General features: G+C 36.8%; 1 protein-coding gene across 1 annotated transcript in view; it reads left to right on the top strand.

The window, feature by feature from the left end:
* Dhc93AB (Dynein heavy chain at 93AB) overlaps positions 1 to 26635 on the top strand; it is a 44538-nt gene that overhangs the window by 7204 nt on the left and 10699 nt on the right. Inside the window, exons 13-53 of the mRNA XM_089727510.1 lie at positions 43 to 328; positions 555 to 833; positions 919 to 1054; positions 1312 to 1493; positions 1609 to 1767; positions 1991 to 2164; positions 2242 to 2387; positions 2884 to 3010; positions 3350 to 3379; positions 3721 to 3966; positions 4463 to 4687; positions 4784 to 5152; positions 5226 to 5638; positions 6276 to 6411; positions 6494 to 6628; positions 6706 to 6836; positions 6907 to 7240; positions 7911 to 8623; positions 8848 to 9149; positions 10172 to 10326; positions 11181 to 11317; positions 11757 to 12223; positions 12682 to 12797; positions 13302 to 13463; positions 13955 to 14154; positions 14907 to 15063; positions 15581 to 15769; positions 16580 to 16819; positions 17448 to 17638; positions 17890 to 18059; positions 18237 to 18499; positions 19476 to 19596; positions 19906 to 20081; positions 21364 to 21533; positions 22016 to 22154; positions 22230 to 22394; positions 23071 to 23264; positions 23926 to 24295; positions 25212 to 25352; positions 25616 to 25786; positions 26065 to 26301. Coding sequence (XP_089583636.1) covers positions 43 to 328; positions 555 to 833; positions 919 to 1054; positions 1312 to 1493; positions 1609 to 1767; positions 1991 to 2164; positions 2242 to 2387; positions 2884 to 3010; positions 3350 to 3379; positions 3721 to 3966; positions 4463 to 4687; positions 4784 to 5152; positions 5226 to 5638; positions 6276 to 6411; positions 6494 to 6628; positions 6706 to 6836; positions 6907 to 7240; positions 7911 to 8623; positions 8848 to 9149; positions 10172 to 10326; positions 11181 to 11317; positions 11757 to 12223; positions 12682 to 12797; positions 13302 to 13463; positions 13955 to 14154; positions 14907 to 15063; positions 15581 to 15769; positions 16580 to 16819; positions 17448 to 17638; positions 17890 to 18059; positions 18237 to 18499; positions 19476 to 19596; positions 19906 to 20081; positions 21364 to 21533; positions 22016 to 22154; positions 22230 to 22394; positions 23071 to 23264; positions 23926 to 24295; positions 25212 to 25352; positions 25616 to 25786; positions 26065 to 26301 — 8854 coding nt within the window. The remainder of the gene's footprint in view (positions 1 to 42; positions 329 to 554; positions 834 to 918; positions 1055 to 1311; positions 1494 to 1608; positions 1768 to 1990; positions 2165 to 2241; positions 2388 to 2883; positions 3011 to 3349; positions 3380 to 3720; positions 3967 to 4462; positions 4688 to 4783; positions 5153 to 5225; positions 5639 to 6275; positions 6412 to 6493; positions 6629 to 6705; positions 6837 to 6906; positions 7241 to 7910; positions 8624 to 8847; positions 9150 to 10171; positions 10327 to 11180; positions 11318 to 11756; positions 12224 to 12681; positions 12798 to 13301; positions 13464 to 13954; positions 14155 to 14906; positions 15064 to 15580; positions 15770 to 16579; positions 16820 to 17447; positions 17639 to 17889; positions 18060 to 18236; positions 18500 to 19475; positions 19597 to 19905; positions 20082 to 21363; positions 21534 to 22015; positions 22155 to 22229; positions 22395 to 23070; positions 23265 to 23925; positions 24296 to 25211; positions 25353 to 25615; positions 25787 to 26064; positions 26302 to 26635) is intronic.

The following is a 26635-nucleotide window of genomic DNA, read 5'->3' as shown; positions in this document are numbered from 1 at the left end:
GGCTTCGTCAAATGTTTCAAATAAACCCTGTATAACTTTCAGTTTGGGATATATCACGGAGCATATGAATCCTAATAATAAATTAGCTCCTCTGTTTGAAGCACAACTCGAACTATTAGATCCAGACATGGTTTTCGCGCCCAGCTTAGATCCAAATGATGAGAAAGGATTCATGGCCTTAATTAAAAGCATAATCGACGATATCATAAATATGTCAGCGTTGATTGAAAGAATAGATCCCAAGCGAAAGGAATCGTACGAGCAACAAATTCTGAACAATGACGATATTAATGATATGAAAGAGGAGATTTTGAATGGGATAGAAAAGGTAATCGCTGAAAATAAAATTTTAAACCAATTATTACAGGGTTTTCATTCGTTCATTCATTAATTCACTCACAATAACGACAAAAGGCTTGTTATCTTAGAATTGATCAACACATTATCATGATACATGCAGCAGGTAAAGTGGTGTCCAACAATAGGTTCTACATATTAGAAAATAAACAAATATTAATTCATAATTTACGGTGGTATAATTGTTACCTTCTCAGGTAATTGAAGACGCAAACGACTTTTGCAAAACCTTTGAGAATTATTCGTATCTTTGGTTAGAAGAACGAGATGCGATCATGGAAATATTTCTAACGTACGGTAGAATACTCTCTGTTGATGAAGTTGATAAGATTGGATCTGAAGACAAAGACGTAGTTGGACCTACTCCGTGTGTGCCCAAAATGGAAGCGTTCAGAGAACAAATTGATCATTACGAGAATTTGTTTATGGACATTGAAGAAATGGAGTCTTACAAAGTGTTTAATAGTTGGTTTCAGGTTGGTTTCAGAAACTGGCTCGCATTAATTTTGATTGCTAGGTGGCTTGGGTTCATAAATTAATCTATAAAAAAATTTGTTTTAGGTGGACATTAGACCTTTTCGTCAAGCTCTTCTGAATACGGTTAGGAAATGGGGTAACATGTATAAGGAGCATCTTGTTAATAATGTGATTTCCAGTCTAAGCGATCTCGGGAATTTTATCAGACAGGCTGATGAAGGTACGCACGTTCATTGAAAATATTCTCGGTAATTTTGTTGTAAAATAGTATGATTTTAATATTTCTTGCCTGGCACTAGTGATGAAAGATAATCGTTATAATCATCGACAACATCAAAATGTATTCATATGAGTGTTTATATTTTAAGTTTCAGAATAAGTAAAAAGAATAGGAAATCATTTTTTAATCTTCTATCTGCATCCTCTAGATTAGTAGGAATGCCACATTAAATTTCCATTTTGTGTCTTCCTCAAAAGGATTGCTGCAACCCGTGTCCGAAGGTGATTACGAAGCTCTTGTAAACGTGATGGGATATCTAATGAATGTCAAAGACCGTGCCGTTACAACTGATGATATGTTTCAACCGCTAACGGAAACTATCGAACTCCTCAAGTTCTATGACATGGACATACCTGAGGAAGTCAATGTACTATTACAGGTACTTTGAAAAATATCTCGTAAATCTATCTTTGGAGACGAACTCTGAGGATATACGAACCGTACTATCTGTGTGTATTATGTTTGTTGTACTATTTTCTTGGACATATCCAAAGGAATTACCAGAGCAATGGCAGGCAACGAAGAAGTTGGCTTTAACAGTGAAGCAACAAGTTGCTCCTCTACAAGCCGCTGAAGTATCTGGTATAAGAAAGAAGATAGCAACATTCGACTCGCACATCACTTACTATCGTGAAGTATTTAAACGATACGAGGTAAGAACAAAGTAAGCCATCTGTGTTTTAGTGGCGTCTCTGGAGTCTTCCAATCATGTCTGGACAGGCGTCTATAAGATCCTTGCTATTGAAGACTACTAGGCTATCTATGTGTAAGGCAATGAATTAAAATTATTTTTTGTTGGATTACGTATAGTTAAGATTTTCGTTTCCACTATTTACGATTATAAATTTTAAAAAAATGCTTGAAATATTTTTTTAGTTTTTCAAATATGAATGCGAAAATCCTTACGAAGTAATGGCAAGAGTGGATTACGAGATTTTGAATTTGGAAGAAGAAATGAGAAGCATCCAGGAATCTGGGTCTCTGTTCGAAGTGAACGTTCCCGAATTTAAGTTGTTGAAGCAATGCAGAAAGGAATTGAGGATGCTTAAGGTGATATAGATGTATATATTAATGAATGGGAGCTTTTTAACTAGAATTTTGAAGCTAATAGAAATTTGTCTAAACAGCAACTCTGGGATTATGTGTACATCGTGAGAACGAGTATCGAAGATTGGAAAACAACGCCCTGGAGGAAGATAGACGTTGAGAATATGGATATTGAATGCAAGAAATTTGCAAAGGAAATACGTTTGCTTGATAAAGAAATGAGAAGGTAAGTTTTGGACAGCGAATTTATTTTTGGAACGAAGTTCCTTATGGGACGATGCGGAGGGGTACCCTAACCAGGAAAAAACGTCCGTAACGTAAGATTTTTATTAGTAATGCACACAGTGTATGACTTGACTTTGTAATAACGTACAAATTAGTAATGCACACAGTGTACGACTTAACTTTGTAATAACGTACAAAAAATAACATTTTTTTTATCATTCATCGACCACAATCTCAGAGCGTTCGTTTGCACAATACACTAACTCTTATGCAAACAACCGTGAATGAAGTGTACCACAATAAGTTCGCACGTTACCAAATGACCGTGGGTTGTTACGAAACCTCCAATTTTATTTTCTTTATACCTCGAATAGAACTTAAAATTAATATTTTTATAATAAGGAACTTCGCTCCTATCCGGTGTCCCACGACACCACATGTCTTTTTTATTTTTACTTCATTCAATTGTTTTAATTACACATTAACGTCGTTCTTAGTTGGGACACATACGTGAATTTGGAAGCCACAGTAAAGAACATGTTGACATCTCTGAGGGCAGTAGGTGAACTACAAAATCCAGCGATCAGAGAAAGGCATTGGGATCAGTTGATGAGTACAACGAAGGTGAAATTAGAAGTGTTGCATAAAATTAGCTTTATAAATTGAAATGTAAATAAATAAACAAAATTTGTAAATATAATCCTTAAATTGCACTTTCGAATTTGAATGGATCCGGGAATGGGTTTGAATTTTTATTTAAATAATTTGCATGTTTTATTTGGTCTATTATATGTGCATTTTACATGCTTGAGTGTTTATACACTATGTATTTATTTACAATTATTATACAGCCTGAGAATTGTATTATACAATCGATGTTGTCTTGCTGTTAAATGAATGAAAACGAATGTTTTTTTGTTGTTGAATGTGTGTTATGCGAATGTAAATATGTTTGATCCACAGAGCTTAGCAGCATTGCCACGTGAGCTCACCGTAAGTATAATGTATTATGATAAAAGTGAAATGTATATAATATAAATAAAGTATTCAAGTAATTAAATAGAAGATCACGTTATTGGTATAAAATCAATTGTATTTATTTAAAAATATATTTGTATGGTGTTAGGTATTGGCTTATGCGCATGTGTGTTTCGATTGCAAATTCACGATTGATTTTCTGTTCTCTTTGCATAATGCTGAAAATTAAAATACCACATCCAATGATAGATATACAAAATTAATAGTTTTAACTCGTAGTCTGATATGTGTACAAAATGTGAAACGAAAATTTATACCTCTTAATATTTTATATCCTAATGAAAAATAATATTTAGGTCCGTATAATAATGGATATGAACACAACGTTAGCTGATCTACTAGCTCTGAATCTACACGAGTGCGAGGAGGAAGTAAAAAATATAGTAGATAAAGCAGTCAAAGAAATGTCTATGGAGAAAACACTGAAAGATCTAAATAGTACTTGGAAAGCGATGGAGTTTGAACAAGAAGTTCATACCAGGACAGGGTGTATACTGTTAAGGGCAAGCGAAGAATTGATTGAAACTTTAGAGGAGAATCAGGTAAATTGAAGAAAAATGAAATTAAATCTCTCTCATTTTTGTTCCGTTTGGGGTGGAAACTTTGGGCCCCTGGGGACTATCTGCTAAAAGCTTCTTTAAGGACCTTAAAAAGAAACTTTTTGAGGCCTCGGGAGACCAGAAGGACGGTACGTATTTTTCACAAAAAATTAGCATTGCTATCCAGCGTGGAAATGCTGCCAGCCTTCTGGGAATTCTGCCAACCGGCGGTGAGCTAACGCAGATTTTCTATTTATAAGTAGCTCTACCTAAATAATAATTATTTTTATACATTTATTAGATTCCGAAAAATAGTATGAAAATTGAAATGAAAATTTAATGAAAAGAAAAATGAAAATAATTTTATTACAAGTATCTTAAACGAACAAAAAGTTCACTTTTAAGAAATCCAAATGTGATATGAGTAGTAATAGATATATAGCAGTCGCTTTAAATTATTTGATTAATAGATATTATTAGGTGTTGACTAAATTTCTAGGTTCAACTACAAAATCTGATAACATCAAAATTTATCGCGCATTTTTTGGAAGAAGTATCGAGCTGGCAACAAAAGTTGTCCATAGCTGACCAAGTGATTTCGGTGTGGTTCGAAGTTCAAAGAACATGGACTCATTTGGAGAGTATTTTTATGAGTTCTGAGGACATAAGGAAACAGCTCCCTGATGATTCTGCGAGATTTGATAGAATTGATGCCGAATTTAAAGTAAGTTTTGTATTGGTCGAAGTAATTACAATAGTTTATTAACATCAAGTTTTAGTTAATGGCAACTTATAATTGTTTCGTTAATTTGTTCCGCAGATTTTGTCGCAAGAAATGTCAAAGACACCGAACGTAGTAAAAGGAACGAACAAAGAAGGACTTGTGGAAATTTTGGATTTGTTACAAAAGGATCTGGTAATTTGCGAAAAGGCTTTGGCCGAATATTTGGAGACTAAACGACTCGCGTTTCCAAGATTTTATTTCGTATCATCTGCGGATCTATTAGATATTCTGTCTAATGGTAACCAGGCAGATCTTGTTATAAGGCACTTAACTAAATTGTTCGATTCGATTGCTAAATTGAAGTTTAACGAAACTGATCAGCCCAATGAGAAAGTAGCCTTAGGCATGATAGCTAAAGATGGTGAATATGTACCGTTTCATGGTACGTGCGATTGTACCGGACCCGTAAGTACCAAGTAATAATTAATTTAATGAAGTTTTAAATGAAAAAAGAAACTATTAAATTGATACGTTTCAGGTTGAAATATGGCTTAACAGATTACAAGACATAATGAGATCAACAATCCGCCATTACTTCGGTGAAGCGATCGTGACCTACGAAGAGAAACCTCGCGAGCAGTGGCTGTTTGATTTCATGGCTCAGGTGTCTTTGTGCGGTTCACAAATCTGGTGGACCACAGAAGTTAACATGGCTTTCGCTAGATTAGAGGAAGGATATGATAATGCACTGAAAGATTATTACAAGAAACAGTTGTACCAATTGAGTACATTGATTTCGCTATTGATCGGAGAGCTGAGCAAACAGGACCGGCAGAAAATTATGACTATATGCACAATAGACGTGCATTCAAGAGACGTTGTAAGCAAATTGATACAAGGGAAAGTCGAAGCCGGATCAGCGTTTCAATGGCAATCCCAACTGAGACACAGGTTTCACGAAACACAACTAAATCGTCATCTGCACTTAATCATCCAAGGTTATCATAAGCACTTACATTTAGTTTGAACTTTTCATTAATGTAGTTCATTGGTCACTTTTTAAATATTTCGATTGTGTCATTGGTCGAGTAGTGAGCGAGCGGTTTTGACTGTGGTATGGGCTTTTGATTCGATTCCCGGGCGAAGTTTTTTTTGTGTTACTATGTTTAGAATTTTAATACGTACGTTGCTTTAATGGATTAACGCGTTAATGGCCCGCCTAGTGTTAAGTGATTATTGGGGCCTATAGATCTCATACGTTTAAGCTGCCTACCATATGGTCGAAGATTAAATTGTATAGTAAAATCGATGCCCTTCAACCCGGAAATAATGACAGTTTCGGAGCAGAAACAGACTGGATATTTATTTGGATGGGCTTACATGGATGATGTTTTTGTATTATTTGCATAATTTGTATTGAGAACTGATTAGTATTTGGAAATATACTTGTTACTATCTCGTATGTGTGTTAAAATAGGAGAAAATTCTGTTATAAGTCCTGAGATTAAAACAGATAAAATTTGAATTTAGCTTACAGCAAATCATTTGAGAATGAAAAGACTTCGATTTATTTAGGCTTTGTTTTTAGGTGGGACGAAACTGAAGTACACTGCTTCGCGAACATTTGCGACGCTCAATTTCAATACAGCTACGAGTACTTGGGCAACACTCCTCGATTGGTGATCACGCCTCTCACCGACCGCTGCTATATCACTCTGACGCAGGTGATTAAATCACATCATCACATGATCACATCGCAGCATTAAATGGTACTGTTGATGAATTTACTATTCTATAATGTTTTAGTCCTTGCATCTAATAATGGGAGGTGGTCCTGCTGGGCCTGCTGGCACGGGAAAAACAGAGACTACCAAAGATCTGGGAAGGGCTCTGGGAATCATGGTGTACGTCTTCAATTGTTCTGAACAAATGGACTATCAGGTAAGGACATGAAGCCAAAGATATTTTTGAATCTCTTAATTTCTTAAAGATATTTTAAATTGTGTTTTAATTTCCAGTCTTGTGGGAATATCTACAAAGGTCTGGCGCAATCTGGTGCTTGGGGTTGTTTTGATGAATTCAACAGAATTTCCGTAGAAGTATTATCCGTGGTGGCGGTTCAAGTTAAATCTGTACAAGACGCTATAAGGTATGCTTTGATACTTAATTTTACACCACAATCTCTAAAACATAAGTTTTATGCTATGTTCTATTTCCAGAGACAAAAAGGAAAAATTTAATTTCATGGGCGAAATTATTAGTTTGGTGCCAACTGTTGGGATATTTATAACGATGAACCCCGGCTATGCCGGTAGAACAGAGCTTCCGGAGAACCTCAAAGCGCTATTCAGACCATGCGCCATGGTCGTACCAGATTTCGAATTGATTTGTGAGATCATGTTAGTCGCCGAAGGCTTCCAAGAGGCAAAAATTTTGGCCAGAAAATTCATAACACTTTATACTTTGTGCAAAGAACTTCTTTCGAAACAAGATCACTATGATTGGGGCTTGAGAGCTATAAAGTCTGTGTTAGTAGTAGCCGGGTCACTCAAGGTATGGTTTCCTTTTTTTTTTTTATTGCCCTTGTAGGCAGACGAGCGTACGGCCCACCTGATGGTGAGTGGTTACCGTCGCTCATGGACTTCAGCAATGCCAGGGGCAGAGCCAAGCCGCTGTCTACCGCTTAATACTCTCCATAAGCCTCGTTTGAAGGACATGTCATAACGCTCGGGAAACACCGTGGAGGGGAGCTCATTCCATAGCCGGATGGTACGTGGCAAAAAAGATCTCTGGAAGCGCACTGTGGATGACCGCAGTGGCTCCAAGTAGTATGGATGAACTCTACTCCGGTGGCGGGCGGTGCGGTGGTAAAAACGATATGCCGGTATCATCTCGAACAATTCCTCAGAGCATTCCCCATGGAACATACGGTACAAAATACAGAGGGAACCGAAGTCCCTCCGTAGACCCAGAGTTTCCAAACTATCCGAGAGAATGGATCCGAGAGATTCCTACTAAATTAAAACTACATTATTATTTATATCAGTATAATATTATTTTTATATATACCTGGAAAATAACTCTTTACCGACAGAGTACCTTGATAACATTTTGTGCGTTGTTAGATACCATAATATTTGTAATTTGTTTTGGGTGGTGTTCAATAAAAAGTATTCTAATAAGTTTAGTGACTTATGATTTATTAATAGAATATGAATTTTAGCGAGGAGATCCGGGCAGACCAGAGGAAGAAGTGTTGATGAGGACACTTCGCGATTTCAATATACCGAAAATAATAACTGACGACATGCCCGTGTTCATGGGACTGATTGGAGATCTATTTCCCGCCCTTGAAGTGCCTCGTAAACGTGATTTAGAATTCGAAAGAACTGTCAAGCAAGCAGCCATGGATCTCACGTTACAGCCCGAAGATAATTTCATACTGAAGGTTGTACAGTTAGAAGAATTATTAGAGGTCCGCCATTCGGTATTCATAGTTGGAAATGCTGGTACTGGTAAAACACAAGTCTGGAAAACTTTGTTTAAAACTTATCAAAACTTGAAAAAGAAACCATTGTTTAATGACTTGAATCCGAAAGCAGTGACAAACGATGAGTTGTTCGGAATTATAAATCCGGCGACCAGAGAGTGGAAAGATGGCTTATTTTCAGTTATAATGAGAGATCAAGCTAACATTGTCGGCGAGAATCCGAAGTGGATTATTTTAGACGGAGATATAGATCCTATGTGGATTGAATCATTAAATACTGTTATGGATGACAATAAAATCCTCACTCTAGCTAGCAATGAAAGGATTGCTCTAACGCCTACCATGAGATTGATGTTTGAAATATCAAATCTTCGTACAGCTACCCCGGCAACAGTGTCGAGAGCCGGCATCCTGTATATTAATCCACAAGATTTAGGATGGAATCCGTAAGCATAAGTTTTTATTAAATGATTGATTTGATTAAATGATTTTAACAAATTACTTCTCATCACATGATGGTTGGATGATGGATTATTCTATTTTGAACTAAATACAATAGACATCTTAGACCTTCTAAACAGATTTGTAAATTATATTTATTTATTTATGTACATATACATATATCAGATTTGAATTGAGTTTGGCAGTAATTTATTGATTTTTGCGACAGATACGTAACGAGCTGGGTTGAAACTCGAAAGATTCCAGCCGAAAAATCGAATCTAGTAATCCTATTCGACAAGTACATACCTCCGTGCTTGGAGACGGTTCGGAATCGTTTCAAGAAGATAACGCCCATAGCGGACATGGCGCACGTGCAAATGCTTTGTCATTTGCTGAACTGCTTGCTGGTGCACGAGAACACGCCCGCGGAGTGCCCTAAGGAGTGGCACGATATATTTTTCGTTTTCGCTTGTGTTTGGGCATTCGGTTCCGCCATGTTCCAGGATACGAACATCGATTATAGAGTTGGTGAGAGCTTAGTTCGTACACTACTATATGTATAAGCCGCGCCAATAAAGAAACGAATCGAAAATGGCGTCTATGTACCTGCACTGACAGATGGTAGGGTCAACAAATAAAAAGAAAGATAGAAAGAAAAAGTTGTTTATTGTAAGAAAATATAAAAAAACAAATGAGAATGTACTTTACTTTATGCCCTGGCAGGGGGGGGGGGGGGGAGGTGTCTCATCTGGGATGCAACATTGCGTAGACACTTTTGCTGCCAGTCATCAAAGTCGCACAACTCGAAAGTGAAAAAACTCTAACTCAACGACAAAGTCAGAATCGATATTTTTCTTGCACGCAGTACGCGCCTTGTGCGACTAAAGACAGCAATAGTTTAGAGTGAGAGCGCATGATCGTCGCTGCCATTTTAGATTCGTTTCTTTATTGGCGCGGATTACTGAGACCTTAGGACTCATATCTCAAGATGGGTGGCGCATTTACCTTGTATATGGGCTATGGGCTCCAGTAACCACTTAAAACCAGGTGGGCTGTGAGCTCGTCCACCCATTTAAGCAATAAAAAAAAACACGATAACTTTTTAAGCTCTTTCTCATAAAAGGTCTATTCTTATGTAAATGTGTCTGGGTTTTACAATGTTGTCGAAATTAACGATAATCTTAATTATTTTATCATTTACTGTATACTATTATTTATTGTACTGATGGTAGGTCGTTTTGTGAGTCCGCACAGGTAGTTACCACCGCCCTGCCTATTCTTGCCGTGAAGTAGTAATGCGTTTCTGTTTGAAGGGTGGGGCAGCCGTTGTACTGTAAAAACTGAGTCTTAGAACTCATGTCTTAAGGTGGGTGGCGGTATTTACGTTGTAGATGTCTAAGGGCTCCGGTAACCACTTATCACTAGGTGGGCCGTGAGCTCGTCCACGCATCGAAGCAAAAAAAAAAACCACAATAAGCAAATATTTGATCGATACTGATTGAAATATAACACAATTATTTACAACGTGACATTGAGTATATTTTTTTTAGAATTCACAAAATGGTGGGTGAACGAATTCAAGACTGTAAAGTTCCCAGCCGGCGGTACCGTGTTCGATTTCTACATCGATTCAGAAACAAAACAGTTCACGCCCTGGGTGGAGAAGATACCCAAGTTCGAGTTGGATACAGATATGCCCTTACAAGTAATTTCATGCGGCACTTAAATTTATTCTTAATTCAAAATTTCTTTGAATTCGTTTTTTCGTTGTTCGTCGATATTTTAATATTTTAATAGCTACCATGTAATAAATAATAATAAATATTTACTAACAGTCATGCCACGTTAACTGGTCCCGTAATAAGTTCGTAAAGAACTTGTGTTACAGGTACCAGATAACGGAAATAAATGTAAGATTTTTATTATACACATACACATATTTAATATACATCCATGACCCTGGAAAAGACATTTATGTTTATCATACAAATATCTTCCCTTGGCGGGATTCGAACCCGCGACCCCCTTGTGTAGTGACCATGTCACTAACCACTACACCAGACGGCCGTTAAACCATGTATTTTTCTACAAAACATTTTACGTTTTTACGGATAATTTTAATGAAATAACGCCTCAGTCTTCCGTGACCACGAAAACCGTAAAATATTCGAAATGTTGGAAATAATATAACGACAGCAGAAATACGTGAAAAAAGTGGTTTTATTTATATCTCCGACTAGCCAAAGCGGAGGAAAATACTAAATTAACCCTATAACCAATTTGATTATCTTATACTATTTTGAATACATAGCTGTTGCTCCAAAGATGTGTATGTATAGATTTAAAATAATTTGAATCTAGAATTATTTCAGTTGTAACTGTAGCCTATTTCTGATTTCCATAGTACGGGAAAATTTAATTTGGGTCCAGATAACCGCGTGTGATTTGATGCCTATTATTTAGTTAAAGTTATTTGACCAAAAATAATGTTACCTGTTCATGGTCATGGTTTTTTTATTGGTATTGGTATTGATACCGGTCATGGTTTGTTTATTTCAGGCTGTGTTAGTTCCGACTGCAGAAACGATACGGATAAGATACTTTTTGGATCTGCTCATGAAGAACAAGCATCCGGTCATGTTGGTCGGTGGTGCCGGATGCGGAAAGACTGTGTTAGTCAACGAAAAGTTGCAAAGGTAACCGTACATTATATACACCAGTACTACTAAATATATGTATATGTCGGAAAAGCCACAATTATGAACACCCTCGTCAGACATCATAGGGGCGAATAGGGTGGTCGAATTAAGAGAAATATGAGTACACCGATCACGTTTGTAGTCTTAGAACAATTTAGAAATCTTCTCTTGGCGTTAGCAAAAGAAAACGAATGACAGTTCTTAGGATGGAAGCACCGCTCTTCAAGAGGTCTGGTTGGTAAGTGTGTTGGCGTCTACGCGCCTCCATCGGCTAGGCTCTGTCGTAGCACGAAGTTAGCCGAGTTCCGACGATACCGCAATCTTGCTGCCACTTCTCGGGAATCGTGCTGCGTTTCGTTTAGCTACCAAACTAATGACCGTCTCTGACATATATATTTTTCAGATATTTATAATAAGGTTATTGTCCATTTTTTAGCCTCTCAGAAAATTACGCAATCCAATCAGTGCCGTTCAATTTCTACACGAGCTCCGAAATGCTTCAGAAGGTTCTCGAGAAACCATTGGAGAAGAAGGCCGGTCGGAACTACGGCCCCCCGGGGAACAAGACCTTGATATACTTCATCGATGACATGAACATGCCCGAGGTGGACACGTACGGGACCGTGCAGCCGCACACCATCATACGCCAGCACCTAGACTACAACCACTGGTACGACAGGACGAAGCTGACGTTAAAGGACATCCACAACACGCAGTACGTGTCCTGCATGAACCCGACCTCTGGTAGCTTCACTATCAATCCGAGGTTGCAGCGACATTTCTGTGTGTTTGCCATCAGTTTCCCTAACAGCGACGCTCTCAATAATATATATCAATCGATTTTGATTCAGCACCTGACTAACCCGGAATTGAAGATCAGTCCGCTCATTGCTAAATTGTCAGGTGAGTGTTGGAATTGTCCTTCAGCTTTTGTCGACGGGAAATTGATTTTTTTATATGCTGTTTAGACGGGCGGACGAGCTCACGACTTACCTGGTGTTAAGTGATTACCGAAGCCTGTAAATCTTCACAATACACCTGTAGAAATACACAGGATGGTGGTACCTACCCGTGTGGACTAACAAGACTAGTAAATCCTCCTACTGCCACTAAATTAAGTCTTTGTTTTATTTGATAAAGATGAAGTGTTTATTTTTTATTTGAGATTTTTTTCCTCATTTTAGTCTATCTTAGGTATGTTTAAAGAAAATTATAATACTAACTACCGTTTAATCATGAGTAATAATGACATAGCTTAAAAATGATATTGGCGCCCAACGTGGGACTGCGTAATTAGCAATTAGTCTGATTCAGAACGTTTTGTAATAGCATTGTATTTAGTAATCTATTGTTTTTTTCAGCGAACGTAGTCAGAGCTACTGTAGCGTTACACAGTAAGGTGTCTCAAGTATTTCTACCGACAGCAATCAAATTTCATTACATATTCAATCTGAGGGATTTATCCAATGTTTTCCAGGTAGATTTTTTTCTTAGATGATCCCAGTTCACACACTGTTTTCTTTTAGAAGGTTTCCAGAGATCATAGACTGGTGAATTTATCCGTCCGCATTGAGATATAGCTTTGAAATCTCATTAGTATTAACGGATATCGGTCTTTAGATCGGAATGCATGATTGGTTCACATTAAGTAGAATGGTGAAATCAAGTCGTGCGACCTTATAATATGCCCCACCACAAGTGCTTGACTTACCAATTAGAAAAAGTGTAGAGCAAAATAGGTAGGAAAATTTGGTCAAAATACTATCTACGGATGATAGGCGTAGTGGGAGTATCCCGATGAAGCCGCAATATCATAATTCGTATTTATGAGAACCACCGGTCTCTGTCAAGCTACTGTGAATACAAATACAGATAATTTTAAACAAGTTGTATGGTTTGCATCTAAAAATTTAAATATGTGCTTTGTTAACAATACGATGGATAGATGAAAATTAAATGATCCTAAATATTATGGTTTTAGGGTCTTTTGTTTAGTACTAATGAGTGTTTGGTGAACCCGTCTGATTTACTTCGACTCTGGCTGCACGAAACACACAGGGTGTATGGCGATAAACTAACAGAAGAGAAGGACATTGATGCCTTCTTGAAAATGCAGGTTGATATCTGCAAGAAGAATTTTGAGGTATTCTTTGATGACTTCTTTAATTTAAGGGGCATGTCAATCAAACAGTCATTAGTAAATAGTTGCTTGTTCTGGTATACAAGAGTCATTATTATCATCAGCATACACTTTTCCACTGCAGGCCTTTTGCAACTTGTGCCATTAAGCCCATATTTTGCCTTAAACACTCTCTTACTCTATATTATTCCATTTAAAAGCTGTCTTAAGAGCTAAGCATGGATTACTCATTTTTCAAGAGTTTGAAATCTAAGATTAAGGGGACGTCTTCACACTGATGTAAAAGTGTCAGTTGCTTATCAAATGTACACAAAATCATTACGATATGAACTTATTGCTTTTTTTAAAATTAAATTTTGCGTTTCTTCTTAATCTCGATTTTCGTTAGTATCTTGGGTGGCGTTTCCAAAACGCCTATAAAATGATTGGCTTTTTTGTTTTTAAGATACTTAAGGTAATCTATTACATTCTGTTTTTCCAACCATACGTTTTAGGACATCGACGAAGGCGTTGTTTTCGAAAGACCGAATATTTATTGTCATTTTGCCGGTGGTATTGGAGAGCCTAAATATATGCCGATAGCTACTTGGGAGCAACTTAACAAGCTACTGACAGAGGCCATGGCTAGCTACAACGATCTCATTGCTGCTATGAATTTGGTGCTCTTTGAAGACGCCATGATGCATATTTGCAGGTAAGCTTTTACTATCATTATCTAAAATGATTATAGAATTCTTGTGAAGATGAAATCTCTTTAAAATATAACAGCCTTGAATGATAGAGTATATATGTAATAAGTTATACAGGTGACATAAATTGTATTTTTGAATATTGAAACATTAGAAGAAGAAACATTAAAAACATTTTTGAATATTGAAATACGTATATGAAACATAAGAACTGGTGAAGCAATAGTTTTAAATGTTGTTTCTCTTTATAGAGTAACTCAGTTTGTGCTATAGTTTTACTGGACTAAGCTTTCTTTTATGGTGAATAAAATAATAAGTTATATATATAGTAATATATATATAGTATACGAATAGAATAACGCTGATATCAAGATAAGTTTTGCAATATAAAAAGTGTCCACACATTGTAACATATCGTATAAAAACATATATTTTTTTATTACTTAAATAGGTGGACGAGCTCACAGCCCACCTGGTGTTAAGTGGTTTACCGGAGCCCATAGACATCTACAACGTAAATGCCGCCACCCAATTTGAGACATGAGTTGTAAGGTCTCACTTGTAACAGTACAACGGCTGCCCCGCTCTTCAAACCGAAACCCATTACTGCTTCACGGCAGAAATAGGCGGGATGGTGCTACCTACCCGTGCGGACTCACAAAACGTCCTACCACCAGTAAAAAATTTGAAAACGCGTCACAGAATGCAAAAAACAAATATCGATGAGCTAAAAACTGAGTACTACATGTTTTTGTAGAATAAGCCGTATCCTCGAAAGTCCTAGAGGAAGCGCGTTGTTGGTTGGAGTTGGAGGATCCGGTAAACAGTCCTTATCACGACTCGCAGCGTTTATATCCAGCCTGGAGGTTTCACAAATCCAACTGAAGAAAGGCTATGGCGTTAGTGACCTTAAGGTGAAATGAAGATCATAATTTACAATAGTAGCTATAAATTTCTCTGTAATTACCAGTCTAAATAGGTTAGGTATCAGTATTTTCGTGTTTAGTGACCTTATGGTGAAATTAATATCATAATTTACAATAGTACCTATAAATTTATCTGTAATTACCAAAGTCTAAATAGGTTTCGTATGATAGTGTTTTCTTGTTACTACCATAATATGGATAATATGTTTTTAATCATGAATTTTTGTTGAATTTACTCGACACATCGTTGTTTGGGCCAAATTTGCATTTGTCGTATAGACCGATTTAAGCAAAGTGATTTACACTAACGGCATAATTGTATTTCTTCCGAGATTGTTATGCACTTAGGTTTTTCTTTTGCGATATTATGAATACTTGTGTTCATAGGGCTCTCCGAACCAAATGGGATGAACTTTTATGGCAAAGATGAGCTTTTAGTGCTATGGCGTCCAACATGAGAATAGAATAATCATTATATTTGATTGCGTTTTTTGTTTACCTGCAGCACGAACTATCGGGGTTGTACATAAAGACGGGTCTCAAGAACGTTGGCATAATGTTCCTGATGACAGACGCTCAGGTCGCCAACGAGCAATTCTTGGTGCTGATAAACGATCTGTTGGCCTCTGGTGAGATCGCCGACTTATTCCCTGACGATGAAATCGAGAATATTATAGCTGGTGTCAGAAATGAGGTAAGTTTTTGTTTTTTTTATTGACCTTATAGACAGACGTGATAGAGAGTGCTCATTGACGTCATCAAATGACAGGGACAGAGCCAAGTCGCTGCCAACTAATTAGGATTTAAGACGACGATACCAACACATACAATCGAGTTGATAGTTTTTTTTTTCAAAGGTATACAAGGGTACAGGAAAAATCGTAATGTACCTACAATATAGTATAATTAAATTGTAAATATATGTTTGCCTATGAAACTTAAGGAAAATCAAATCATTTTTGGAGCAGAAGACATTTTGGAATAGATATGTGAGATTAGTGAATCGTCAATCAGCAAGTGGCAGCCAAATAATGGGAGTGAAAGTGGATTAGAGGAACGGAAAATCGGGTTTATTAAATTTTATGAATCTCTGTACTGAATAACACCAAATAATTTTGTATCATAACATTTTTAATTGATATTTCATAGCATCTACCATTATTTACTCTGCACTACCTTTGGTTAACTAGTTGAGAATGTCTTAGGCTGCTAATGTAAATGTTACATGAAGTGTACTATATAAATATTAATCGGAAATATATCACACATAGTTAACTGGTCTCTAACTAGGATTCCCTGTACTAAGGGCGCCAAATACTGTTATATATATGTACATATTTATATGCGTTTAAATACATATATGGATATTAAAAACCCAGACAAAGAGCAAACAAACCTGTTATACGGGAATCGAACCTCGGCCCAGCAGTTAAAGTTGCTAAATACTGCACCACCAAGTCAGATAAATGCAACCAGGTCACATGTACTTAAAAATGCATTTAAGGTAAAAGGAGCCGGCTTGCCTGATACCAGAGAAATCTGCTGGAAGTTCTTCATCGACAGAGTTAGGAAGCAGCTCAAAGTGGTGTTATGCTTTTCGCCAGTCGGTTCGACGTTGCGAGTGCGTTCTAGAAAATTCCCAGCCTTGATTAATTGTACCTCGATTAATTGGTTCCACGAGTGGCCTCAAGAGGCGTTGGTGTCAGTGGCTATGAGGTTCTTGGAGGAATTGCATTCTTTGCCGGTAAGACATTCCGTATTATACTGGCGAGTACGTTTTGAATTTGGCTAAAAACTTTCTTTCACAAGTCAGAGGGTTTGTGTACTATTTAGAGAAGTTGTGGGAGCTACCTTACTTCTAGCTATTATATCCTAAATGTATTGTATTCAAAATTCAGCTGATATTATGATATAGAATACAAAGTTAATATTCATAATAGTAATAATAATATTTCGGGGGTGAAAAGCTATTTACTTTAAGCAACATTTTTGCAACTTCATAGGAGAACCAATTAAAGTTTAAAAATTTGGAAATAACGTCAGAGAATGCCTATCGCATTAAGTCCGCCTTTATACTGTCTAGTATATAAAGTTATAAACAAATAAAAAATAAATAAATAAATTATATCATAACAAAAAAAACTTTTTCAGCTATTTGAATGGAGGAAACTTTATTGAAGTTCAATTAAAAACAATGAACAAGTGATGCTAATACTAAATAAAACGCATAGCACCTTTAATTACAAAGATAAATGTTGCGTATTGGAAATGTCGCTTGAGCCCAATAGATTTTCACCCCTCGATTTTTATAGAAAACAGGTTTATTATTGAACTTAAAAAAAATGCTTCCATTGTGTATTCTCATTTTGTAGATTACATTGAGAGATTCAATATCACGATTCATGGCGTACGTTCATACCTCAGTGAATACAGTATCTAAAGCGTATTTGGCAAATGAAAGAAGATATAATTACACGACTCCCAAAAGTTATCTTGAACAGATAAGTCTCTACGCTAAACTGGTTCATCAAAAAACCGATGAACTGCAAGCTAAAATTACTCGGTAAATGAATATTTATTTAGTTAATCTTTTTTATTAGCACCAATCTAGAAAGACGACCCTTCATGCAACATGGCTATGGAAATTTAACAGAATCGGTAATCTTTTAGATACATTCTAACCCCAGTCAACCGTCATTGGTCCTTTCAAATAATTTGAGTCAGTTCAAGTAGTTTATTGGAACTAAAATTTAATTATCCATCTCAATTTAAACAAAAAAAGTGGTAAACATTAAATTACTGATTAATTTTAAGGTTAGAAAACGGTCTAGAAAAACTTCGGAGCACAGCGAGTCAAGTAGACGAGCTGAAAGCTAAACTAGCAATACAAGAAATTGAATTGCAACAGAAAAACGAAGCGGCTGACAAACTCATAGAAATGGTTGGTGTGGAGACCGCGAAGGTACAAAGTGAAAAAGGGCTAGGTAAGGTTCGATTCAATTCGATTCGACTTAAATTTTTGGGACTCGTGTCTTTATTGTTATTCTTACGATAAACAAAGCTAAGTCTGTTACAAAAATTGTTAAAATTGTTAAAAAGTCACATGGATATAACGAAAAAAAAAACTATACACAATCCTAACACTAAAACATATATTATAGCTGACGAAGAAGAAGAAAAAGTAGCAGTAATAGCAGAGGAAGTATTAAAGAAGCAGAAAGATTGCGAAGAAGACTTGATTAAAGCAGAACCAGCGCTGGTGGCAGCTCAAGAAGCTTTGAACACTCTTAACAAAGCTAATCTGACCGAGCTGAAGTCGTTCGGTTCGCCTCCCGGCGCTGTGACCAATGTTACTGCAGCTGTTATGGTATTGTTGGCTCCCGGAGGGAAAATACCTAAGGACAGGAGCTGGAAAGCTGCCAAGGTACATGATAAACCATAAGAAAAATGTAAGGAGGCCAAAAAGATAGTGTGAAGTGATAATAATATTTTTCTTATTTCTCAAAAAGGAATTCACCTATTACAAGACTTGACAAGACACCAGCCTTGGTAGACTGGTAGATAATACCTTAGACATTAAGTCCGCCACTGTACTATTGGGCGTGGAGTTGAATAAATATATAAAAACTAGCTGACCCGGCAGACTTTGTAGTGCCTCAATCGACAAATAAAAGACCTAAACTTTTGTATAAAATAAACTTAAAACAAACAAAAGGAATCCGTCCGACGGGGGACACATCAAACGAAAAACAAAATTGTTTGTTTTTATATGATTCCGGGCAATTTCATATTTTTTCACCTTTTAAACCTTTTCTGGACTTCCACGAATAATTCAAGACGAAAATTAGTCAAATCGGTCCAGCCGTTCTCGAGTTTTAGCGAGACTAACAAACAGCAATTCATTTTTATATATAGATAGATAGATAGATAATAGCCATAGGGTTCACAAAAATGAATTATTGCCTTTTCAAAAAGCATTCCAAACATTTTAAAGTGATATTCAAAATTGAACTTTTGATTATTGATAGTCAACGGCCACTTTAGAATGAAAGAACTGAAGACGTCCGATTTTATAAAACAAAGGTCATTACAATTGAATCCACTGTAATATTCGGCTAATAAGTTGAGTTGTCATATAGATATAGGTCTTTAATTTTAATGGTTCTTTAGTATCTTTTCGCTTATAAGCGCTAGTTTTGGAACTATTGGATCTTTCTTGTGATTAATAGTTCGGTAGAGTTTTAAAAAAACCATAGTCATTAACCTAGTCTCTCTCTTCGTTCTTGAACTTATGAAACTTTCTCATCCACGCAACGACCCTAGTATCATCTGGCCGTATATAAATCATTTTTCACAAAAGCAATTAGTATTTTATTCTGCCAAATGCAATGTGATTCAAGGTTGTGATGGCGAAGGTGGACATGTTTCTGGAATCGTTGATACATTACGACAAAGAAAATATTCACCCTGACGTCATCAAAGCTATTCAGCCGTACCTGAAGGATTCGGAATTTGAACCAGGTAAATTAAAAATAATAGTTTAAAAAACTAACAAAAGACACTTTTATAGAAAATCCAACTAAAAAATAGAAAATAAATTTTAATCAATTTGAATTAAAAATAGTGTAAGAAAAAATGATTTTATTGTAAAAAAGCGTTGTCAATTTGATTGGGGCGGATGACCGTGCGTGATTTTGTTCCTAGTTATTATTAATTAGAAAAATTGGTTTGTGGCATTAAGACACCGGTACAGTCGCATCGCTAATATGAGTAGGAGCTCAACAGTTATATTAGTCTAGTTCTCATATCGTTTTCTCGATTCTCGTAAAGAATTTGTCAGATCGAAATCTGCTGCTGCCGCCGGTCTCTGCGCTTGGGTCATAAACATCATTAAGTTCTACGAGGTCTTCTGCGACGTGGAACCGAAGCGCAAAGCGTTGGCGGCGGCCAACGCGGAACTGGCGGCGGCCACGGAGAAATTGAAGGCCATCAAATCGAAAGTCGCGGTGTGTATTTTACTATTCATCATTATCATTATCCTGTGCGTCTCCCAGTTACCTGGGGTCGGGGCAACATGTTTTCCCCTTCCATACTCTTCTATCATATACTATTTCTTCGCCCACTCCTCTCTTACCCATATCGTCTTTCACGCAATCCATCCATTTCTTCTTAGGTCTACCTCTTCCTCTGTATCCTTCCACATTCATAGTTAACATTTTCTTACAAACCTCATTTTCATTTCGTCTCATCACATCACACACCATTCCAAACGCGCACTTCTCAGCTTCTCTGTCACAGGTGCCACTTTCAGACTTCCTCTAACATATTCATTCCGTATTCTATCCATTCTCGTTACTCGTGTGTATTTTGCTATTATAAATACAAGACCTCACATGTTTACGTAGTCCAAACTAATTTCGTCAATATAACCTAAAATTATTGCTGTGGTAAAACGTGGACACATCGATTGCATTTTCTTATCAGCTTTAAATAAAATGGTTGCTACGGTAGCGCCACCCTTATTTAGCAGATTTTAACGGACACTGTTCACACACAAAGACGGTTCTCCTTACCTCTACCCTCCATGCCGAAAATGAAGACAGACGATAGTACTAATGACACCTTTGGTGATAGGACGGAAAAGTCAAGTCTTATTTTAATTTTAATGACAACTTTTTTATATGAAAAATGATATTATGAAATTAAATGAAGTTGATCAATATGAATCATGGCATGAAATGAGATGATATGGGTTGAAATATAATCTCAGTAAAATGGTGGTCATTTACTGAGATTTTCTCAGTGAACTTTTTGGGTGATCCTTAGAAGTTACGTCCAGTGGCTTTGTTTCATTTTCCCACATTTGTGCACTTTCACAGATACTAAATAGTTAATAAATCACCGTTATTACAAATTTAAACCTGAAGAAACACTAAATAGACAAAATAAAACAAATCACATGACTTCACTCCTCGCGTTCCCGCCAAAAAGTGCCGCATCTGTCTGCCGTCGCGTCCGGTACTACTCTCCTTTCACGTAAAAAATAAAACTATGTGTTCCGCATTCATTCGCCTTCTTTCTTACTCTCTAATACGACATCTTCTTTCCCTCTCACTCAGCCATTCTCCATATCTGTCATTTATCCATACCGTTCCGTTCCGTTCCTACATATAGGTAATCTATGTATCTTTATTTCTCGAAGCCGCTGCCTAATGCTTTTTTTCGCCTATCAATTCTCTGGTAGCCTAAAGAGCTATGTTTGTTAAATAGCAGCAAAATTTATTGTAGTCTCTAGAAGAACAATTGGCGACGCTGACGTCAGAGTTCGAGAAGGCGACATCGGAAAAATTAAAGTGTCAACAAGAAGCGGATGCCACCAACCGAACCATCCAACTGGCGAACCGACTAGTCAATGGGCTCGCTAGTGAGAACGTCAGATGGGCGGAGGCTGTGTCAAGGCGAGATATTTAAAATTGTATACTTTTGATCTAGACGGTTTGATGAGTTTACATTCGAAATGCTAGTAAGCTGTTATTGCATGAATACCACAATCTTCTCTGGGATGCGACGTCGAATTCTCACTTACTTTTTTCACTGTTCCTGACTGCTGGTGACAGCTTCGCGGTGGAAATAATCAACCTGTATGGGTTTTCAGCGTTATCAGTTATTATAAAAGCAGTACCTACAAGAGAACTGGGTTCGAGTCTGTCATAGTCAAATCAGTTTATATGGTTATGGAGGGCTATTTAAACGAAGGACCCTTAAAGTTTATTACTTCTTGTAGATACATATATAAAATGTTAGGTCTTGGCCAGAGGTTCTTATAAAATTAAAATCATCCAATAATTTCTCTGGTCAGATTTCTATTAGAACAGAAGACACTGGTATGCTTGACGCTAGAAGTACATACGATCATGTAACTAAATCAATTATATTTCAGTCTCATGCAGCAGAGTACTACTTTACCTGGCGACGTGTTGCTGGTCTGTGCTTTCATATCATACGTCGGATGCTTCACGAAGCAATACCGCTTGGACTTGCTCCACAAAAACTGGCTTGTCTTTTTGAAAACTTTAGAGGCGAGTCATTCGGTCAATCTCAATTACGGTCTTTGGTTCTAGTCTGGTAATAACATTAAACTTACCTCATTGTAGCCTCCAGTACCAACGACAGAAGGACTGGATCCTCTGACCATGCTGACCGATGACACGACCATTGCGATGTGGCAAAACGAAGGACTGCCTTCAGATAGAATGAGCACTGAAAATGCCACAATATTGTCCAATTCAGATCGTTGGCCGCTAATGATTGATCCTCAGGTATTATTTACATTTTTAATGCTGTCTTATCGACAGCTCACGGTCGCTTTTGATCCACCACTCAAATAACGTCTAAAGAAAAATATGAAATAAAAAGTTCAGGAAACTCACTGTGGAGGATAGCTGAGATTTCAAGTGTAATGGCTCAATTATGCTTAGCTTACAAGCGCTGCAAAGGTAAAAAATGGTCGAAGATAATGGGATGGTTGAATACGAACTTCTTGATATTGTTGATTTCGTAGTTTTGAGCAGGCTGATTAATATAATGTTACCAAATTTGAACCATGGTGCTTGGTTTTTATTACACGGCCCATCTGGTATTAACTGTTATAAGACCTCATAACTACAATAATGTGGATAGGAACCACGATATTTTTAAACCGCTAAGTAGTCAGGGTCTCAATTGAGACAAAAAGAGTCCAAGGTGAACCTTAATCAATACCATCAGCCTGCTTTGTGGCCACAAGGGCAACTGCGATCCTACCATCCAAAGTAAAATAGTAAGATTATAATTTATCGTATACTTAGATGAAATAGTAGCAGTAGACATTGTTTGTATTGCTACCAAGGATCTCACCTAATACCAGTAATTATGTTACTAATCTTGTTTTTTAAATATAATCTCGTGTATAATTCTTGATAGAGTGAGAAAATGTAATGAACTTTTTTTGCGTAGTTGCAAGGCGTGAAGTGGATAAAACAAAAATATGGAGATATACTTCGTGTTATAAGACTCGGGCAGAAAGGTTATCTGGATACAATAGAGAAGGCTATTATTAAAGGAGAGACTGTTCTCTTAGAAAACATCGGCGAAACTGTTGACCCTGTACTAGATCCACTGCTCGGGCGAAACCTAATTAAGAAGGGAAGGTTGGTTAATAGTGTTTATATTGTATTACAGTGTATTACTGGTGGTAGGACCTCTTGTGAGTCCGCGCGGGTAGGCACCACCACCGTGTCTATTTCTGCTGTGAAGCAGTAATGCGTTTCCTTTTCAAGGGTGGGGCAGCCGTTGTAACTATACTGAGACCTTTGAATTTAAATCTGAAGGTAGGTGGCGGCATTTACGTTGTAGATGTCTATGGGCTCCGGTAACCACTTAACACCAGGTGGGCTATGAGCTCGCCCACCCATCTAAGTAATAAAATTTTTTTTTATCCAATTTGTGTTACAATGTGTGGACACTTGTGTGGGCCGTAAGTTCGTCCACCCACCTAAGCAATAAACAAAAATATAAAAAAAACACTCATAGTAATTAAACAGAAAGCTTGGTGCCATAATTCACACTCTGTATAAATGGAGGAATTCAATCATATATACAATTCTGAAAAACGTAAAACAGAAATTGTTTATGGGATCCAGTTACGCTAGATAGCCATGGGTAAAAAGTTTATTCAGTAAAACCATTATATACTTAGGGTTATACTAAAAACTCTTCTTTGACTATTCCAAGTCTATAATTATATTAAAATGGGGCACAAAATTTACTCTTCGCGCATTAAGATATAAAAGTTATAAATTTACTTTTCAGAGCTATAAAGATCGGAGACAAGGAAATTGAATACAGTCCAAACTTTAGATTGATTTTACACACGAAATTAGCTAACCCACATTACAAGCCCGAGATGCAAGCTCAAACAACATTGGTCAATTTCACTGTAACGAGAGATGGGCTTGAGGATCAACTTCTGGCCGAAGTGGTGAAAGCTGAAAGACCAGATCTAGAAGAACTCAAAGCGGAGTTAACAAAACAACAGAATCAGTTCAAGATACAGCTGAAGGAGTTGGAAGATGATTTGCTTTCGCGTCTCTCATCAGCCGGAGAGAATATATTAGGCGATACAGCTTTGGTTGAGAATTTAGAAACAACGAAAAAGACTGCTGCTGATATCGAGAAAAAGGTATTTAAAGATAATTTTGAATTGATTATTGAGCCCAAAATTCAAAAAGATTCAAAGTCAAAGTAAATATTTCAGCTATATGTGTATCGATGACAGGTTGTCGACTAAGCTTAAAAACAGTAGCCATAGCTTATGAAATGATTTTACCTTGTTGCCAATCGAGCTATATGTTCAAGTTGTGGTCGAATATAATTGATTTATTAACAAAAACAACTAAACGCTTCGCATCCAGATTACATAAATTGCGATTCTTATTGGTTCATATTTAGGTCGGATCTAAAGACAAATTAAACGGTTTACTAGGTTCACCTCGAGCGATAATTTGTGAGATCGCTAGTAAAGTGTGTTATGAGCATACACTGGTTGATTTCATTCACATTCAGTGTATTTTTTGTTGTAAAGCAACTATGCCTTTTGGCTTAGAAGGCAAGATATCCGTTATTAGAGATTGTAAGGGGAGTCGTTTGGTGGGTAGGGCCCTAAAAACGTTCCCCGTAGAGACAATCCCCACTGAGTTTCTCGCTGGATCTTCTCAGTGGGTCGCGTTTCCAATCCGGTGGTAAATACTGAGAAACACTGCTCTTACTAGGGCTAATGTTAGCAAATTCTCTCAGGTTGAGCCCGTGAGCTCACATAACCGTCTGGGCGTAGCTGGAATAGCCTCTTAGGCTACCACCAAATAGGTAGGGAATCAAAAAAATATCCACGGTCTACTTTCAACATCTGCAGATGGTCAAGACCAATCCCTTGCACGAAAATTTTGAGGTGACTGTTATTCTGATGAAGTTGATAATTCAAGGTCATTCATGAAGTCCAGTAGGGGCATCTGTGTATCTCTGTAGGTTCTACTAGGTCGTGAGTTTGTCTGTCCTTATAAGTTAGGAAGAAATGTAATATAAGGATTTTAAACTGACAGGTGGCAGAAGCAAAAGTGACGTCACACCAAATAGATCAGGCTCGTGAATTTTATCGACCTGCCTCCGCTAGAGCGTCTCTTTTGTACTTTATATTAAACGACTTGAACACCATCAACCCGATATATCAATTTTCGCTTAAGGTAAGTTTTTGGAAATCGCTTTTAATTGTAAAATTGAATTAAAGACTCGTAGTATAATTTTATGATTTATCTAGAGTCAGTGATGTGGATGGTACGAGCATATAATAAAAAAAAAACTAAAGACATTTTAAGCCGTATCTGTGCGTACTTTAGTTTCGTTAATTTTTTTTCATTTTTCGTTCAATCATTTTGGTTCAATTGTATTTGATAGTTGCTACCTATCCATTCTAGTAAGAGTACATATGGACTAATGTATTTTGTAGGCATTTAGCGTGGTATTCCAAAAAGCAATATCTCGGGCTGAACCGGCCGAAGAGGTCAGCCAAAGGATAAAGAATTTAATTGACTGTATCTCGTATTCCGTTTTTCAATACACGTCGAGGGGCTTGTTTGAGTGTGACAAACTTATATTTGCATCTCAAATGACTTTTCAGGTACCGATTATTAGTGTAGTTTTTTTTTATAAATTTAGATTTTATGCTTGAAATTTCTTAGTAATAATATTTATAGTGATTGTCAAATTATACGCAATAAAAATATTGATTAGAAAAAAGAACAACATTTTTTTGTGTCACAGTTGTCAAAACACAAAACTCCTGAAGAGATTCGGGGTTTTTATAACAAATAATTTTAATTAAAAATCTTACTCACTTTTGATATTTAGACTTAATATTAACACAACAAAATATTTATTAAAAATATTATTTTCAAGGTACTCCTCATGAGCGAAGAAATATCACCAGCAGAACTGGACTTTTTCCTACGTTTTCCAATTAAACCTCATGTCACTAGTCCTGTAGATTTTCTATCTAATCAAAGCTGGGGAGGAATATGTTCTCTGGCTGGTAAAGACGAATTTAGAAACCTGGATCGTGATATTGAAACGTCTCCTAAACGATGGAAGAAGATTGTTGAAATAGAATGTCCTGAAAGAGAAAAATTTCCACAGGTAAATTTTTATGGGCACAACCGTAAAGTTTCCCCTGGGCGAGGACATTCAAATACATAATTAAAAATACCCAAGAAGTGTGTTTTCTATTAAGTTGAGAGAGTTGGTAAATATGAAAAACTCTTAGAAAGGTCTAGTTATTTAGTGAGATTTATAGATTACTGAACTGATAGAGATATACGTATGAAACTCTTTTATTAAAAGCCAAATTAGAGTACCGACTCGTTGGTGAGGATCGGCCTCTGACATCTAGCAAAAGTTTAAGAATATTTGAAAATTTTGCAAAAAAGGAAAAATAGAAGACCTCAAATTTTTTTATCTCTATCCGCATTTC

This window comes from Bombyx mandarina, chromosome 05, assembly GCF_030267445.1.
Source record: "Bombyx mandarina strain Sakado chromosome 05, ASM3026744v2".
NCBI classification, from domain to species: Eukaryota; Metazoa; Arthropoda; class Insecta; order Lepidoptera; family Bombycidae; genus Bombyx; species Bombyx mandarina.
The sequence above is the reverse complement of the archived record's forward strand: the minus strand, read 5'-3'. Positions and strand labels throughout refer to the sequence as shown.